Source organism: Tachypleus tridentatus, chromosome 6, assembly GCF_004210375.1.
Source record: "Tachypleus tridentatus isolate NWPU-2018 chromosome 6, ASM421037v1, whole genome shotgun sequence".
Classification (NCBI taxonomy): Eukaryota; Metazoa; Arthropoda; class Merostomata; order Xiphosura; family Limulidae; genus Tachypleus; species Tachypleus tridentatus.
The window spans coordinates 169496673-169516638 of NC_134830.1; the positions used below are offsets into that span (position 1 = coordinate 169496673).

At 29.9% G+C, this 19966-nt stretch overlaps 1 protein-coding gene across 4 annotated transcripts in view; it reads left to right on the forward strand.

Annotated features, from left to right (window-relative positions):
• Positions 1–18171, forward strand: part of iPLA2-VIA (calcium-independent phospholipase A2 VIA) — a 41951-nt gene extending 23780 nt beyond the window's left edge. For all 4 annotated transcript variants that reach the window (XM_076509587.1, XM_076509586.1, XM_076509584.1 and 1 more), the window contains 8 exons: positions 1421–1603; positions 6610–6868; positions 7158–7451; positions 10629–10779; positions 12617–12750; positions 12930–13084; positions 15552–15719; positions 17247–18171. In XM_076509587.1, the coding sequence (XP_076365702.1) occupies positions 1421–1603; positions 6610–6868; positions 7158–7451; positions 10629–10779; positions 12617–12750; positions 12930–13084; positions 15552–15719; positions 17247–17468 (1566 nt within the window). In that variant the 3' untranslated portion in view covers positions 17469–18171. The remainder of the gene's footprint in view (positions 1–1420; positions 1604–6609; positions 6869–7157; positions 7452–10628; positions 10780–12616; positions 12751–12929; positions 13085–15551; positions 15720–17246) is intronic.
• The last annotated feature ends 1795 nt before the right edge of the window (positions 18172–19966 follow it).

The window sequence follows — 19966 nt, forward strand, 5'->3', positions numbered from 1 at the left end:
TTATATTGACTCTTACTCTGCCATTCTTAACATGTTAATTGTTGTCATTATCAGATCCAATCATCTGAGGTAGGGATTTGTGATCTAAAATGTTTTCACAAGTGTGAATGCAGTTTGTTATACACTGGAGGTAGTAATTTTTACATACATTTTTGTATAAATTTACTGAAGTGTGAATACCAGGTGAACTGACCATTAAATGTAATTCCTAGAAACTTGTGAAGGTGACAGGTGTGTCATTATAACTTTACACTCTTTAATCTACAAAATTTCCTATTTAGGCTTTTGTGAATTATGAAAGCTTGAGAACAACCCACTATCTGTTGCATCATGTTGTGATTTAATTAAAAGATGTATGACTACCAGTGTGGGAGCTGTGAGATGTGCTCCATACCCCTTTGTTGTCACTACACTAAGATGCATGCAGTATGTACAGCAAGGTCTTAGTATGATAATTGTATTGGATAAAAAAACTTTTAATGCACATTTTGGTAGTGCAATCTGTGGGTAAAACTGTGAACCACCATGAAAACATTGGTGAAATGTTTACTGTAAGATTTAACCTTGAATTTAAGTATATTATGCCATACAGAGTAAAACTCCAGTGAGATATGTGTAATGACCTCTTTTCTGATGCTGCTTGGCATTCGTTCAAGGATGTGATCTATGTTCAACATGGGGACCTCTTCATCTATGGCTAATTAATACTTATTTTGTGTTTGTGAGCTCTAACTGCATCTTTTGGCTTTTAAGTCTTGTAACTAAGTAACTTTTGTTTGGTTTATCAAACATTACAACTGAGTATTTGTTTGACTAGCAAACTTCTAAAGCTACAATAATATTATCTTCTAACCTTCAAACGTTGAAGATTCTTTTATTTATAATTATCTTGAGGAAACTCACTCTCAGACTACTAGATTTTAAGATCTCATTGGGACTTTGCCTTTCTAGATTTAGAGTGAAGTTAGGATGTCTTTAAAATATATTCTAATGTTAAAGATGTGGGGTTTTGTGAATTGTTTTAGAACTTATTCAAACTTGTTTAACTTTTTAAGGAGTTGTTTAGGTTTAGTGAAATTTATAATTGCATGGCATTTTATTTTTTGAAATCATAGTTTAAAGACAAGTAAGAATATTTCCTTACCAAGTAACAAAAATAAAAACAACAGTGGTTTTGGAAGCACAGACAGTGACGAGGTTAGAATCCATTAGCTGGCTTGATAATCCTTGGTATTTGGCAGTCTCATTGCTACTGGACATGGCAGATGTAACATGGTTGACATTACTAAAGATTGTACTTTGCTTTTACTCACTATTTCTCCAAATGTATTAAAAATGCTATTTATTTATTTGGAAATATTGGTCTTCTGTATATTTTGTGTATGCTACAATTTTTGAACTTATTTGATATGTTTTATAGTGCCTAGAAGCCCTAGTTAATCTGGGTTGCTGTGTCAATGCAAAGAATTTCCAAGGTGACACTGCTCTTCATATCATGGTTTCAAAAAACAAGTTATCTTGTGTTGTGCATCTTCTTAGTGAGGGTGCAGATGTTAATGTCTGTGGTGCAGGTGGAGAGTTGCCTTTACATTTGGCTGTCAAGGTAATTACTTTAAATTAGATGTCTTGTTTCAAAATAGATTTTAGTATCCACTGTAATTTGTTAGCTTATGTGTGTGGATTTCATTAGTCACATAGAAGTGAAATTAGTTATTAGAGACAGGCTCTGTTACTTGTTTAAGTCTTCTCTTGTCATTTTGATAAAAGATTTTTATCATTAGAGGCTACTGATTACCAGCTTAAAAAGGGTAAGTTGTAGTTATCATTCTTGTGGTCTTTCTGTCATAACCTGTTTGTTTATTTTCAGACAGCAAATGGTTGTCTGTATAGAGCATTGTAAAATGAAATATGTTGCGTTATTCCTAATATAAGATGAATCATTATTATTTCTGCTATCTGAATCACACTTCTATGTATTTCTTTACCACCAAGAAATATTGTAGCATTATTTCTTTATTGTATTTGTGTAGCACTTCTCATTTTAACTACTTATTTAATTGTTTATTAGCTCACTGAATATTTGTGTGTTCCAGTTTTAAAATAAAACAATCTGTGAAATGGTTTTTATGCAACAGTTGTTAAGTCTGAGGAAAAAAATAACTTAATCATTTGATTGTCTTTTTGTAAGGGCCCATCTAGAGTGAATAGAATGAAATCTGTTGAATTATATATGTATTAAATAGTGTATTGTATGTTACTAAATACTGATTCATTAATTTTTAATTGTTTCATTAAATTGATATATTATGAAAATCCCTTTTTGTTTTTCTGGGGCAACCAGTATGCCATGAAACAACCAGCCTTTAATATGTATTCACTGTAAAAAGGAAGAAACTTGAAATAAATCCAAATGAATGAAATCAGAATTGCTTTGTAAATAGCTGAACATTGCATGTCTCAATTAACAGCAGAATAAAATTGTCTTCTGTTAGTTTCTGAAAGAGATTAATATATATGAAAGGCATGAACACTTTTTTCGTGGGTATCCTTTACTGGACGTGACACAAAGTTTTAGTGTTTTACATTTTGTTAAACTTCTTGTTCCTGTTATAACAATTGGTGCAATATAAAAGTTTAGCTAATAATTTATATATAGTGTACATGTTTTAAGTTCTCAATTCAGTATAAAAATATTTTGAAAAATCTTGAACTTTTCCTAGTCTAACACACACACACACACAACACATTTTTTCTAGATATCTTCTCTGTTTTATTCACCATGCTTTCAAAATGTAAGAAATTAAATGTGCATTGCTCTCTGTAATATCATCATTGCACAGATAAACCACAATTTTTATAGCCTCCAATTTTGTTTGGTTACAGAACTATAAAATAAATCAGATCTCTCTTGCCACACTCATCTCTCACATCTTCTATTCCAAGCCTTGTAAATAGTTTCATTTTACATTTAATTACATATTACCTATAACCAATAGAAAGTCAATGTTTTCATATATCAAATGACATATTGTATAACACTGTGTTCTGAACAAATACATTTCAGTTTCACTTAGAGTATAAGCTTCATTCACATGGGAAAGTTAATCACTAGCTTGGATGAACTTGTAGCAGCTCATGCTGCATAGTTAGAAAGCCAGAAATATTTTGAGTTATGGGAAACTGTTTTGCATGATATTAGTCTGTTATTTGGTACATTATTTAATTAAATACAAATTTAGTGCATTACTATTATTAGTACAAAAAAAAACAAACTAGGATTAAGTTTTATTGACAATTAACAACAAGTAAAAAGATTGCATAAGTACATTAATTGTTGTTTTTTTGTGTTTATTCTTTAGTTATTATGATAAAACTAACTAAAATTTATAAATAGGGATCTTTGTAGGTTAGTTAAGATTAGCTTAGGTAAAATAAGTAACAGTAATAAAATAATAAAAAATATATTTCATGAGGCACACACATGAGTAGTTTGTAATAGCTCGTGAGTAATATAATTCAGTTGCATAGCATGAGCAGCACATTTTTCAAGTGATTTACAACTTATCATAGCTTGGATAGTAGTTCAAACCTGTTCAAAGGGCAATAAAACAATGAAATTTAATTATAAATAGATGTATACTGTTACGAGCTTAAAGGTGTTTAGGATAAATGAATGAAGGTTCATGCTACAATTTGATTCAGTCTAAAAAGAAAGAAATAATTTATTTTTATTTTTTGTTAGTTACAAGGTTGGTCAAAGTGACTGATCCTGTTTATAGATAGGATAGAGAAAAATAACAGAAAATATAATATTTGAGTTTTTTGACATGAGAATATTTTTAATCTTAACATGAAAATTAATTTGTACATGGACTATTCTTAACATGAAAATTAACTTGTACATGAACTATTCAAAACAAATACTTAATATGTCCATGGATAAATGTTTATTTTAATTTATTTAAAATACTTCACCAAACAATATAATTGTATGTGAAAAACTTATGTAAGCTTAAGGACTGACAAATGTTTTGAAGAGATGCACACTATTGGATGTTAGAAGTATTAAATGTATAAAGACTAAAGGAGCACATAGAGGTCACGTGGTCAGTCAGATTCACCAAACTCCTGTGTTCAGAGAGTTAAAAGAACTGTAAATTATTTTTATTATTCTGTTTTGGTGGTCACTCGTTGCACTGACTCCAGTAAAAGACCTTTCTAGCTGGTGCTTTGATAGGGATCCAGGCACTTCCCTGGGTACCTCTAATGTAAATTCTTTCCTAATGTTTTCTTTGAGTGCAGAATGGAGCACTTAAAATACTAAAAAAGTGATGTGCTCTTTTCCAACAGCCAGAGTTTGTTCATTGCACTCAAGATGTGTACATGCAATATGGTCTGATTAAACCCCAACTATACTACACACAGTAGCTTGCTGACCATTTGTTTGCAAATGCTCGGATGGTTACATTCTCATTTTACCTGTTCCTGTAACACTTGGGGTCCTTTTGCCTATCCCAACCTCTCACAGACAAGACTAGATGCAGTCTTCCATAAATGTGCTCCTATGAAGTCCCTTTCATCAGGTGTCACACTCCACAGGTTTCTCTTTGGATGTTTTCTAAAGGGAGCTGATCTAGATAAAAGTTTTCACCATCCCTTCCACCATTTCAGAGTGTGGTTTTGCCATTTATGTATGGAAATGAGTTATCTTCTTGGAAGTTAACATTTTCCTAGTCTGAAATAGTACTTCTGATAGATACTAACATCACACTTTCTCAGTCATCCTTCCTACTTCCAACACACATTTTTGTCTTACCTTATCAAAAGTTAAGTTATTATTAAAGCAAATACATATGTAAATATGATATGTACTACTGCAGCTTACATCAGTCACAAGAACTGCATTGAAAGTTACCTCATGGCCAGTCACACGCAAGTCTCATAGGCAGACACATGAGTAAGCTAGCATTTCTATGTGATATATTTTTGGATTATAAAAATGTTAACCTCTAGTTTATGTTTGACCAGAATCTTAAATACTTTGGCACAAATAATAATTGAATGTTTTTAAATCAGAGCAGTAAGAGACAAAAAACAAAAATGCAGAATCTGACTAACAAATGGGTTTCATTAAAACATTGATGACATTCTTTAAAATACAAGATGCCAGCAGTCTTTACATCAGAGAAGTAAAAGCTCTATTCCTATTGCTTCTAGATTTTTCTTTTTTGGAAACTTTCTATTTTGTGATAACTTTTTATCAGTCAATATCCATCGTAGTTGTGCCAACTCCAGTTGTGCATTTATAGCACTTAAAACTTTTTTACTTTGCAACAGTAGGTAATGGGAGGTATTGGAAAATCTTTTGATGTCTTTATATTTTACATTAATTTTCTAAGCCCTGAAATAAGAATTAGTACAAAAATAATTTGTCTAAAGAAAATCAAATAACATTGAGTAACTACCCAATGAAAATACTTCATTGGTATTTCTTCACAGGTATTGGTTTTACACTCTGAACTTATAAGTAAGATGATCAAATTATGCTGTTTAATTAAAATGACCAGAGAGTTGGTGACAGGTGCAATAGACTTCTTCCATTTCATCAGTTTAAAATTACAGATAGCTATCTCAGATAGCTCATGTGTAGCTTTATTGAAATATCAAAACAAACAAACAATGAGTCTGTCTTGAAAGTTTGTACACTAGGACAGATATGTTAAACTTGGAAGATATTCTTACATCCATTCTTTACTGATAACTACATAAAGTGTGGTATTAAGAAATAACCAGTGATTTTTCTCCTTAACTGTAAATATCTTGCACATAATTGTTTCTTTACTCTGCCTTATGTCATGTCAATTTAAAAACTGAATGAAGCAATGAAGTGTTAAATTCTTTTACTAAGTTCACAGTTTAATTTGTTTGGTGAAAACATGAGAGTGTTAAGTGTTGAGAGTATAAGTGTATCAAAGAATAGGAAATACTGTAAATGGTCTACATTTATTGTATATTTCTGAAATAAGCAAGCTATAAAAATACAACTGAAAGTTACATTTAGTGACTTGTGGAATTTGTGTTGTTTTTTTAAGTGTGATAATGTTAGAGTATGAAGAATATTTTGAGTTAACTTAAAACTAATTTTTTATTAGTTTTTGTGTTTTTCTTATTGATGTCTGTTTAAGAGAAACAGTTTTTTATCTAAACTATATACTGACATGACTGTTTAAGAGAAACAGTTTTTATCATTGTTAAACTGTTAAAATAGTTCTACTGACATTGTAAATGTCAATGTGGACTTTAGTAAACACACTTGATCAATTGGAAACTGCAGTTTTGAAAACATCATCTTTCATCAACTTGGCTTGGTTCGTGATGTCATATATTTAAACAGCAAATAATGTTATGTGCACATAATCTGTAAATTTAAATATGTTTTAGGTAAATCTTGTATACAAACTAGACTTAGTGTAATTTAAAGTAAATTTTGTTGGTTAATAATGTATTATAATAACAGCAGATATATTTTTGAAGTAAGTATAATAATGTTAGATATACTTTTGCATTTTTATTCACAGTATAAATAATTTTCTCATTTTATTACCTCAGTCTCAGGAAGTTTCTATGATTCAGATTTTTCTTGCATTTGGAGCTCATCTTAATTCGGTAAATAGTAGACAAGAAACCCCTCGACATTTAGCTGCAAACATCAAGGGCTCAAAGAGAGATCTGATACTGTACACTCTACACGCAGTAGGTGCAAAACGATGTATTTGTAAACGAGATACTTGCAACAGTGGATGCTCCCCTGATGGCAAATTTGATGGAAAGCCTTCCAGTGATGCAGATGTACAAAGAAATGTTTCTTGTAAATATTTAATTTTTGTATTATTCTGTAAGTTTAACTTACTGTATTTCAGCAAGTTCTCTCACATATTGCATTTGCTAATGTAGTTGATAAAATAATTTGGAGCTTTATACATAAAACTGATATCAAATACTGTACCGTTGAAGTTTTTAAATTCTGTGAGGTTGGGCTTGAAATTATCTGTCAGGGAAAAAAAATAATTTCCAGTTTTCATTTGGTTCACAACTTTCTAATGTACTTTGCAATAGCTTTTTCAGAATATATTTTTTGTGTATGTGGTTTTTTACAGTGTATGACAATCTCCTCTGTGAAGCTGTTGTAGCTGCAGCATTGTCAAAACGTTCAGATACTACGGTTGGTTCTGCCAAATTTTCTGTGGATGCTGAAGATGAAGTAGATTTAGGAAAGCCAATACGAAAACGATGTCGACTTCTGTGCCTTGATGGAGGAGGAATTCGTGGTTTGATCATCATTCAAATGTTAAAAGAAATGGAAACATTAGTTGGATGTCCTGTAACCAAATGCTTTGATTGGCTTGCAGGAACAAGTACTGGTGGAATTCTGGCACTTGCTTTAGCTCAAGGTATGCTTTTAAAGGTTGCTAATTTTAAAGATATTTGAATGCTGGAGAATTTGTCCATTTATGATAAGTATTGTAGTTAATGAGTACAATAAAACATTTCTCTCTTAGTGTTTAGATGCAGTAATGATTTTCTGCTTGTTATTTATTTGTTTAAATCCTTTAGTGGTTATGAGTTTGAAAAATATAATTGCAGTTTTTTCACAGTTACTATCATAAAACATGGGGTTTTCAGTATTGTGCATTCATGTGAAGTGAGATTTTGTTATTTGTTTGTTCAAATCAGCACAGTTAAAAATCTGTATAATTTCAGATAAGCTTATTTATATTAAATCCATCCTGCTATCCAGCTTACTTGGTGATAACCTTTATGGTTATTTACTGTATTAGAAATAGTTATGATGATACAGATATTGGAATCTCAAACAATTAGTAAATTTACCTAAATGGTTAGTTTGTTGTCAGTACAATACATTATCAAAAAATACAAAACAAAAGCAAATAAACTGTGTAGTACTTCATTGTACATATGTATATACTTTGATCCTGATGTTATCCACTTTGAACTCGGGTTTATTAGTGATGATAAATTTCCTTTAGTTTTATTCATTCTTTTGTTTCAATGTTAATGCTTATTTCAACCTTTTGGCTTGACTTCTCTTAAGCAGTGATTTTTGAGCAGCTACAAATCCACTGAGGCCACTTTGTATTCATCTAAATGTGTTGGAAGTTGTATTTATATCTGCGTTTTTAGCTGGTTTATTCACAAGACCTTTCTTGGATTTTCATGTATCACATACAACGTGTACCCTGAGCTCCTTAACATCTCATTTAAAGAGCTTGGACCCTCTACTTCAAACTATTATCTTATCATCAGTACTAGTTTTATGTACTGTCTTTTAAAATACAGAATTTTGCTTCAGTCAATCTTTCATGTATAGTAGCCTTTCACCAGACAAAAATTTGATTTTTACACATCAGTCATGTGGATTTCTTGTTCTCATAGCCATAAATCTATTTAACACACAACTGCTGTGAATGGTATGACTAGTTGTATAAGCATTATGTAGAAGTGGCACTACCTGAGTGGTGGGATGCCAGCCAGTCACTGAGTAAACTATGAACATGTGACTGTACTCTGGTTCAATTAATTTTGTATCCATTTTCTTGACTGTTTTAACAAGTATTTCCAATGCTGTTTTTATCTATGTGTGTTTATATTTATATTCTAATAAAACACAATATTTGCACAGTTCTCCATAATTTTTATTTGCAGTTCTCTAAAGGTACCTAGTCTACACACATGTTGTTTGTGCAGTTCTTAACTGTTTGTGTGGTGTGTGTAGTCTTAACTTGCTCATATATAAGCCTGGTGTGAATTTTGTGTAATTTTTTTTAGAGTAGCTTTATTAAATAGTTAATTCTAAAGAAAAACCAGTGAAGTTACAAAATTGATAAGTAACACATATGAAGGACTTATGCCTATTTTATAGTTATATTGTATAACTACTCATCTAGATGTGTTCATATGTGGTATTCTAGTATGCTGATTTCCAACAGATGTTTTAAGTTTGTTTAATAAGTAGATGTTAAAAATGTTATAATTAGTATAGGTGGGATAGAAGAACAACCAAAAGTAAAAACCCTTACTCACAGATTATTGTGTACTGAGATTTTATTCATTAGTGACTGATTCTGTTCATTACAGCCTGCAACTGACTTTTTGGAACAGGTCAGAAAAATATCTGTGCAAAACAAGAGAGGAATAAGAATAGTGATGATACCATAATCATAGGTCAGGCTAAGTCTCTACTGCAGTATCCAACATTTCTTAAATTAGCTGCTATTCCTTTAACTGTATTTAAAGGAGGTACACTCCTAACTCATACTGACTTGTACAAGTGTCTGTACCATCCAGTAAAGTTTGTATGGCATCATTCTAGGAGGACATGACATAGGAGATAAGCAAGTACAAGTTGCCTGACATTGCATTTATGGTGTATATTTCTTTAAGCTAAAATGTTTGTGTAAATTTACAACATTTGTACACTTGTTATGTAAGATGTCACAAACTACATGCAGAATACTGCATAAACATATGGACAACTTTCTTGTAATACATAAATCAAAATATATTCCACTTGTGATGTTTCTGTAGCTTGTAGTTTTATCATTTTTTTTATAAGTTAAAAGAAACTCGTAGTGGTTCTGTAAATTCAACATTTATTTTTTCTCAGTTAGATGAAGCTTGCTAGTTTTGTATTAATTTAGGAGAACAACTGTATTCTATGTATCAGTTGGAAGAATGGCAGTATCCAACATCTTGATTGTTTATTTGCTGCTGAGCTATAAAATCAATAACAATTCTAGGTAGTGTGTATTTATGTTTTATTATATCATCTCCATAAAAGTAAGGTTGGGCCACTGTATTAAAAAATAACTAAAGAAATATGAAGTTTTTAAATGTCAAGAAATGGGTTGATGTACTAATTGCAGTCTCTGTGTGACTTGTTAACATCACTAATGATTGTATATTAACATTTAATTTTATAAGAGAGATTTATTTTACTAAATGATATATTGTCAAAAATGTATATACTTTTTAGTGTGTGAAAAAAAATTCTTTGACCAAATATATATATGCTTGCAAACATGAGCATAATTAAAGTTTTAACTTCTTTAGTGAAACCCTTGTTTTAAGTCTACAAAGGTTGTAAGATGTATATATAAAAAATGGCAGTGGTTTTCATAATAATAATAATAAATTATGTTAATTTGAAACCAAAATTCTAGGACCTCTTTCATAACATATTGGTTTTGAGTAATCATAAACTTGTATGAACATTTATTAGAAGCAAATAGATTGTTCAATCAGGGAAAAAAACTAAATGTAAATAATCATTAATATCTTTAACAAGCTATTGCTCATTTACTTATTTTTTTATTGTAGTGAGGGGGAGTTAATATTGAATTATGAAAAATGATTTTTTAAATTTTATTTCACATTGAAATACCGAGATGGTAAGTCATTCCTTAGGTTAGTCTTATATGTAACTTTATTTACTGGTTTACATTAAATTACCAAGTATACTTTTTCTATAGTGTAATTTTAGGGTATATTATTGTGTAGATTGTGACTCTAATTTTCATTGCTGAGGAACGTGTTTTTACGCAACATAGGAAAAAACCCTGATGAATGTCTGCGGCTTTATATTCGTTTGAAAGACAAAGTGTTTTTAGGTTCTCGTCCATATGATTCTGATGCTTTAGACAAATTCTTGCAACAAGAACTTGGAGAGAACACACTTATGAGTGATATAAAGGATCAAAGGTACTTGTAAAGCTAAATAAATGGTAAAGACAAAGAAAAAAATGTATATTATAGCATTGATATCTTTTAGCGAATATTAACTAATTAATGTTTAAATGTTTGATATGTTTAAGTAATATGTGTGGGTGTGTATGGTTTATTTTATTACAAGTATAATTGTTATGTATTGTAACATGAAGAAATGTGCCTTATCTATATAAAAAATACACTATTATTTGTCTGTCCAGAATTTTTCTCATAAATTTCTCCATCAAATGCTATAAATCTTCTATCATTATAAAGGCATATGTTTAAGGAGTCTGAATTGTGTGCTGGCTTCTCTATTCAGAATCACCTTACCTGTTTTGTGCTTTGTAAAACGTTTTAAGGCTGACTTTGATTTCAAATTTAGTTGTTATTTTTTATAGACAAAGTTTTTGACAATGCTTAACCATCATGTAATTTCCTAAAAAAATAATATTACAATAAATAAGATTTCTGTGGTCTTTTTCAACTTATTTAAGTATAAAATACATAAATGTAGTTCTTTCAGTACCATGCACTTATCACTTTGTAAACACATTTGGTTATTTGTACATGCTCATCTTAGTTTTCCTTCATTACAACTTTATGTTCGCCTTGTAATAATTTATCTTTGGTTAATTTCATAGGCTACTGTAAACACCTTTTAGCCACTCTTTTTCTTTAGCATAGGTTTTTATTCTTTGCTTTTGTGAGTTTGTTTCAACTCATAAAACCTTGTCATACACTGAATGCTCATAACTGTTTCATACTTTGTATGGTATTATAAATACCATTACTTTATTGTGTACTTTACATGTAGTTTTATTAAGTAAAGTTATGTCTATGTAAGATTCTAAGTTTCTTTGTCTGAATGGGTAAAAGTTTGGCAAATAGACCAGGGTTTGCTGATCTGATACATAATGCCTAATGGGTAATGGCTAATTTTTACATAATATATTGAAATCATTACTTTACCCATAGCTGAATCGCATCTTTCTTTTTAAGATGTGGTCTTCTCAAAAATTTAGAAATTTCTCATTTAATAAAACAAAACTGGGATATTTCTGTTTTCCTTAATATTTAGGATATGTTTAAAATTATTTTTAGAAAACAACAAAAAACTCTTATTTGATTTTTTTCTTTTTAGGAAGTTTTTAAATCATCATATACCAATTTATTAGCTTCTATAAATATTCCTATACTAGATGTAAAGTATTATTGCTGAGGAAGTTTATCAGATTTAATAGATTCACAGTAGGCTATGTTGATGTGTTGCTTTATTTGTGTGTAGAAACTTTAATGTTTGTTATATCAGTAAAAAGAACATATGTTTTAATTGAGTATGAAGCATAACAATGTATGTAAGAGTGCATGTACAGGTCTGAACATTGTGACTGGTTATTTTCCTCCTTAGAATTCACATGTAATGCATTGCTGTAAAAAGTGGTCAGGTAGTTGCCATTTCTAAGGATGTCTGGAAGCATGCCCTCCCCTTTGAAAATTGAATGTTATGAGATTAAATATTTAGATACTTTAGTTAACTACAAGTACATAAATTGTTGTGGTTAAAAGTGAACTTGGAATGTGTTTTGGGAAGGTGTCATGAAGATAAACTGCAAAACATGTTTTTTAAAAAGTAAAATTAACTCCATTTTTCATTTATCAATTTCATACTAATTTTAGTTTGTATTAATTTTAATTTTTAGACATTACACTTTGAATTTTGAAGACACAGTCCACAATGATCCATTTTAAAAAAGTATTACTATAGCAATTTCTGTGGTACTAATTAAAACTTTGTACTGATTAATTTCTTACCTTATTTATTCTTTAGAGTTATCATCACTGGGGTTCTAGCCAATAGGCATCCTGCTGATCTTCATCTCTTTAGAAACTACCAATCTCCACAAGCAGTACTAGGAAAGAAAGAAAATAGCCCACAGTTTGAAGAACCTCCTTCATTTAAAGGCATGTATAACATCAATGCACACATTGTTTTTTTTTACCATATATTTTAGCTGCTCAACAATTATTGTTATAAGACAGATATAGATGTGAATGGCTAGAGTTAGGGAAAAAAAATTAGAATAGCCTTGAGGACTGATTCAATGTAAATAACTGCTATACTTTAAATGTGACCTTTCCAGAACAAAAAGTATGGCAAGCAGCAAGAGCGTCTGGTGCAGCTCCAACGTACTTCCGTGCCCACGGTCCCTTCTTAGATGGTGGACTTATAGCAAATAATCCAACACTAGATGCCCTCACAGAGATTCATCAATTGAACCAGGCTTTTAAAAAAACTGTAAGTTTTATAATATATTTTGAAAGTGACAACTCAGTCCACTTCCACATAGTTTAATCATGTTATACAACGTAAATTAGTTGTTTTGTGATTATTTACAAATTAAATTATAAATGAAATACAGTACAATTTATAATTCAACCAAGAGCTTTTACCTCATTCATGTTGATGTTATTAATTATTTTACTTAGGTATTTGTATCTTCAAGATAATAGTAACACAGTTTATTACATTAAAAAAGTTCTATACTTACATAGTTATTTAAAAAATTCTTACAAATACCTTAAATTTAGTTACATTATTCTAATTTATCATTTTATATTTTTAGTGCAAGGTAACTACAATATGTATGCATAATATTTTAACCATTGAAGCTTTGTTGTGACTCCTCTGTTCTGTGGGGATAAAAATAATTTATTTGTTAGTAATACCTTTTATTCTTTACAAATAATGATATTCTGTATAAATATCTCATACATAATTGTTTAGTAAAATGCACCTCTTATAAAATATTTTGTTTTTATTATTATATCACATTATTTATATTACCCTCTAATGAAACAACTGGCTTTTGTATAATTATGTAAGTTTTTTCCCATGTAAAAAAAAAAAAAAAAAAAACTAAGTACTAAATTACTGACAGTATCAGTTGGAAATAAAGAATTATTAACAACTAGATGTGTTGTTTTTTTCAAATAAGATTTTAACAAATGTAAAACTTGGTGTTTTTGCCACATATTTGAAGTGCTGTTTTCAATTTCAGTTTTTTTTATTAAGTTTCAAATCTAAATATTTGTAATGTCCACTATTTCAGTTTGAAAACACTTCTATTATTATTATTATTATTTACATATCCTTTACTATGATTATACAACTTAAAATCTTATTTGTAATTTTCAGTTAATGTGAACATTTTTTATATTTTTTTAAAAGTAAACACATCAGTTTTGCCATTCCAAACTATGTACAAAAAATACCTTTTGTGTTGGTCTTTTTCATAAGATGCACGTTTTCATAGGAGATGTTCATGCAAGTTCAAATTCTCTTTATAACTTATGAGTAACTTCTTTTAGAGAGATAATGGAACAAAATAAAAGTGATTATAAGGGTAGAGTTCAACAGTTATTGTGAGAAGTTTAATCTAGAAGTAAGTTTGTTTGTTGTTTTAAATAATAACATGCTCTGCTTTGTATGCTATTCATAATCAATATCCATCACATAGCCAAATATGGATGTAAGCACCATGATCAACACTTGGGAGGATTAGACATGGCCCTGTTGCATGGCTGTCGAGAGCCATTATGGGCCCCAGGGCAGCAAGCATTAAGTCCCTCCTCCACACACACACCAAGTGGCAAGGCATTATATGTAGGCACTTAATGGATTTAGATATGATGGCCTATGATTTACATACTTTTACCCACCCACCCCCCAAAAAAAAAAGATTGTTCTATACTTTGGACTTTGGGTTCATTATAAAAGAAATAATTGGATCCTAATATTCAGTTTTAGTTGATACTGGCCCAATAGGCTCATAGGAATTAGGGTGCAAAAAACACATTTTGTCGCTCTATAAATTTTGCCTGTTGCTTGTCTGTTAACGTATCTAGAATTGGTAGTTTTTGTGTTTTTAAAGAGATATAGAATTTTGACAAAAACATTCACCAACATTTAGGAAAGAAAAAAATTCTGTTACCTTTCTTCATTAGTATGACAGCAGATTAATGTAGTAATACTTTGTTGGTGTTTTTAAACTTCATTTCAGTGGTTTATAACTTTCAGTGCTTTATGAGAGATGTGTGTGTGTTGAATGTTAATCATAGTGTGTAATTTTTAATTAGGCAACTTTTCATGTATATTGAACTTCTATACACAAACTGTTGTAAATATTTTTACATTTAATGTGTTAATATCTAAATGATGGTTTTATTACAAAGTTACAACTCTTCAAATGGGACCTCCGTTTTCTTCTGTAAAGGTATTCCTCATAAGGTTATACTTGTGGTACATTTTGTAATGGAAGGTTGAGTTGATTTTACATGTTTGTTTGTTGTTTTGTTAACATTTCTGTCATTATTGATGTGTTAAATTAATGTATCATAAACCAGTTGTTTTGAAGTGTTCTAATTATTAATTTATTTCTGTATCATGTTTTCTTTCAGTGTGTAATTTTATGCTCAGAATGATTTTATGTCCACATTATGAACATTTACAATTATCACTCCTTGTTACAGACAACTTGAAATAATGATAAATTTACACACCTACATTAATGCTACACCCTGGTACCTCTTATTACATAAAACTGAACATTGTGAACTCCATAAAAGAGAATAATTCTAAGGCAACAAAAGTTTGCTTATTGCAGACATGAATTTTTTTGCATCACACAGTGAATATAATGTGCCTTTAGACTAAATACTTTTTAGCCATACTAAATCACCAACATCTTTATTTCCACTCACAGAATCAGGAAAACAAGATGGAAGAATTAGAAATTGTGGTATCTCTTGGCACTGGTTTAATACCAGTTTTACCAGTGAATGACATTGACTTGTACCGACCTGATAGTATCTGGGGGACAGTGAGAGTTGCAAGAGGAGTTACAGCTTTGGGACAGTTGATTGTAGACCAGGTGAACTATTTATACTTGGAAAAATATTTCAGTACAAAGGTTTTAGAAATGAAGAGTGGGGGGAAGTAGCTTGTCCACCACACACACAAACAAATGTTATTGCAGAGTATTTTTTTTCTTCTATTCTAAGAAACTGTCCTCTACATTCCAAAGTGCAAATTTATCTTCAAAATATTTTATTATGCTCATTCATATGATTTCCTCTTAACAGCTTTTAACCATTGAAAGTTGTTTTAAACTTTGTTTCAGATCTCAAGTTTTCTATACGATTCTCATTTGGTAACAAGTATACTTAAACCAAACTTCAGTTCCATCTGTCTTTTTCAATTTAATTCTGCTGTTTTAAGTTTATTAGAATTGCCATCTAGGAGATAAAAGGACCTTTATGTCCTTTTATCTCCTAGATAGCAATTCCAATAAACTACCACCATCAAATTGGGCTAATAGGATGAACAACCTTTAATAGAAGCTATTAGAAAGTTGCAAGACTTGTTAATTGATATATAACTTAACACTCATTTAACTCAGGATGATCAGTACTTTTGTTTTCTTGTATTTCATTAGAAAAATCAGTATTTCTTTGACAGCATTTTTGTAACTAAGACCTATTGGTCTTCTTTGTTTGTAATAATTGTAAATTTTTAGCAAGTACATATTTGTTTTATCATCTTTGATTTATGTTAAATTTTACAAATTTAGTTTTTTTATTCAAACTTTAAGTGTATTAGTCAGTTTTAATTAATTATACTATTTCTTTTATCTGGCTTTGTTCTAATGTGTTTTCTTTTTTACATATATTTACAAGTTTACTTCCAGTACTACAATTTCTTGAATAAATAAAATAAGAATATCAAAACGTTTTTTAAATTAATAATGTTATTTCAATAAATATTATAAATTTTACTATTGATAACTATTTGAATGATATGAACTTTCCTACAAAGCCAAACTTATATGTTTCTAAACAGGATTCTGCTTCACTGGTATTATATACAGTTTAACAAGGAGTGTCAGACTCACTCATTAGTTGAATTAATATATGTAGCATACAATATAGATATCAACAGTTTTTCAGGTTTAAAGATTGAATGTCTTTATTTAAGGCTTCTGATGTTATGCTGTATCAACTACTATTTGAATTTAAAGTCACGTAGAAGAACGTGAAATTTAACAAATTATTTTTTAACATTAAGAACAATATGCAAGATTTACCTTCAAGTAAAAGATAACTTGAAGTTTATTCAAAAGCAAATAATGAATAGAAATTTCACATAAATAAAAATATGTTGATGAATAGGCTTTCGATGATGTTAAACAAGCAGTTCATTATTAACTCATTCCATTATTTTTCTAACATAAATATTTATTTTCAGTAGTTCATGTAATTGCTCTAAAGCACTGGATGGTTTGTCACTAACTATGAATGTTACATCTTTACTTTATTCTATATCCAGGAATGTTAATTCATTATGGTATTGTACACAATATCCTTACTTTAGTTTGAAATGACTGTTAAAATATTTGCAGGCTACCCAGTCAAATGGTAGAGTGGTGCAGAGAGCCCAGGCCTGGTGTAGCATGATTGGTGTTCCCTACTTTCGTTTGAACCCTCCCATATCAGAGGATACATTGTTGGATGAAAAGGACAACAAAGTTTTGAGTAGACTGTTGTGGGAGACCATGGTTTATATGAGAAGCCAGGAAGAGCAGTTGCAAGAACTTGCTCAGTTAATTAGTCCTTTTAAATGATGAAAGCACTCCCTAATTTCATTGGAATTGATTGTGGTAAAGAATCTATTTTATGATGCATATATGTAATGCTTCCACAAAATGCCAACCAACCAAAGAGAAACTACTTTTCTTTCTATTTTTATCTAAAGTGCACATCATTTTTGACAGAAGCTAGTACAAAATGGAAAGAGAAAAATGCAGATGAAACAGTTGCATGTATTTTCTGGCATATGTTTTTGCATAGAGCAATGTCATATGTTAACTAGAGGCCTTTTGTTATATTCATGCCTTACTAGAAAAACTTTTGACGAAAGACAGGTACTCTTTATCTCTCTTTTAATTTCTGTTGAACCATATAAATTTTGTACTTATGTTTTTTAGGTAATGCCAATTTTTCTGAGACACTCGTGTATCAAATATTTGTTGCAATGCTATTATAAATAGATTTATACAGACATTCCATTTCATTGCTCATCACTTTGGATTGAGTCACTTATATTTCCTCCTTAGGTAAATCAGTGACTAGAAGGAAATCAACTAAAAAGCATTGTGTGTGTTATATAAAACGAAGTTAATTTATCTAACTTCAGTAATTAACATTTAATTATATGTCTATCAACACTTCTAATAGCCTATTCAGCAGAAGTCAGTGAACAAATACAATCATGTTATGCCTTTCTTTGCATCAGATTAACGAGTAAGTATTTCTACCAAAAATAAATAGAGTAATTTGTAATAAATATGTGAAATAGTTACAAATTAATAACCTATGGGAAAGCTACAGGTTTTAAGGCATGAGACTTGATACATTAAAAACAAACTAGATAGGTACAGAGTCATACCTCACGAATGATGATATATATGCTATAAGAAGACTTTTGAGTTAACTTATCATAATCCTCTGAAATCGTGAACACATTTGGTAAGTGTTATTATGTGCCCCCTCTAATCTCATTCATGATAATGAGAGAACTTTAGTTGGACTAATCTGGACATTCATGTTAATGAGAGAACTTTAGTTGGACTTGTAGGAGTAAGATTTCATGTTAATGAGAGAACTTTAGTTGGACTTGTAGGAGTAAGATTTCATGTTAATGAGAGAACTTTAGTTGGACTTGTAAGATTTTAAACTGATATATCTCCTTTTTTATAGATGAGTAGAAAGATTAATTTATTAAATCAGTTGTGGTATTTGTCAAATATATAATAACAGTAGAAATATAAAATAGTGTAAATGTAAATAATAAAATGATCCTTTTAACAGAATGTGAAAATCATATTTCATAGCTCTTAAGTTTGTAAAATTACATATCTGTTTTTTTTCTGTCAATTATGCATATATTTAGCTCTTGAAATTGTCTTGTAGAACCTGCCATCTTTTTAATTTTGTTTATTTGTACATTTGGTACTCAGGTATAACTTGTCAATATATGTGTGTGTATTAAAACAAAAAATATCAAGACAATATACGAATGTTTCTAGAAACTTGTTGATTGTGCATTATTTTTGTAATAACAAGGTTTGTTTTTGGTAATTTTTTTTATTGTTAGTCATCACTTGTGCTTAATGATCAGTTCAGAAGTATTTTGGTTTTAAAATAGCATAATACAAGTTTTATGTATGCAAAATTTAAAAAGATTCCACAACTAGCAGAAATTTATTTGGTGTATTGTAACAAACACACCAGTACTTATTTCATAACATGGTTTTATAAGACTAATATTCAAGTCTTTTCAAGAGTTATAAAGTGTGTGAGGCCAGTTTGTCTGACTTGCAAGATATCTAACGTTAGGTAAGGTTGAAGATTCAACTACATGGAATGAAATAGATGCAGATTTGTAGTAGTTGATAATGCCTTCGGACAATTTAGTGGAACATCAATATGCATGGGCCTCTTAAGTTTGTATTCAGCAATAACACTTCGTGGAGAAGATCAGGGATTATGTTAGCTATTGTTGATATTCAATGTTGAAACTATTTTTAACTTGAGAGAACTAATATTAAAAGACAGACTTCAATGTTATATAGTTACTCATGAAGATGTTGGCTTGAAGCATACATGTTGTCAGTTACTATTGTTATAGATTGAAATTAATAACAAAAAAGTATCTTTGACTAATCTATTAGAAAGTAATCATATGTTCATAATATATGTGTAATTGATTAATAAAAGCTTTGGAAATGATATAGCAATTCATTGGCATTACTCGTACTTGAAGTTAGTGTGTGTTCTAATTATTCCATTGTTTTTTAATCCTGTTTTTAGTCCTACGTATTGTATGTTCTTCCATGAACAAAGGTACTGTTAAATGTGTGAACTGAAAAGTAGAACAGTTAATCATTAAGTGTGCTATTGTAAAATAGGATAAAAAAATAAATTGCAATATATTTTAAAGTTAAGTTAGCTGAGATAATTAACATTAGAAACATGGTATTATATAAAAAAAATTTCAATTGTGAAATATCCATAACTTTCAATATATTCTGATAATACTATGTTTATTATAAAACCTTTT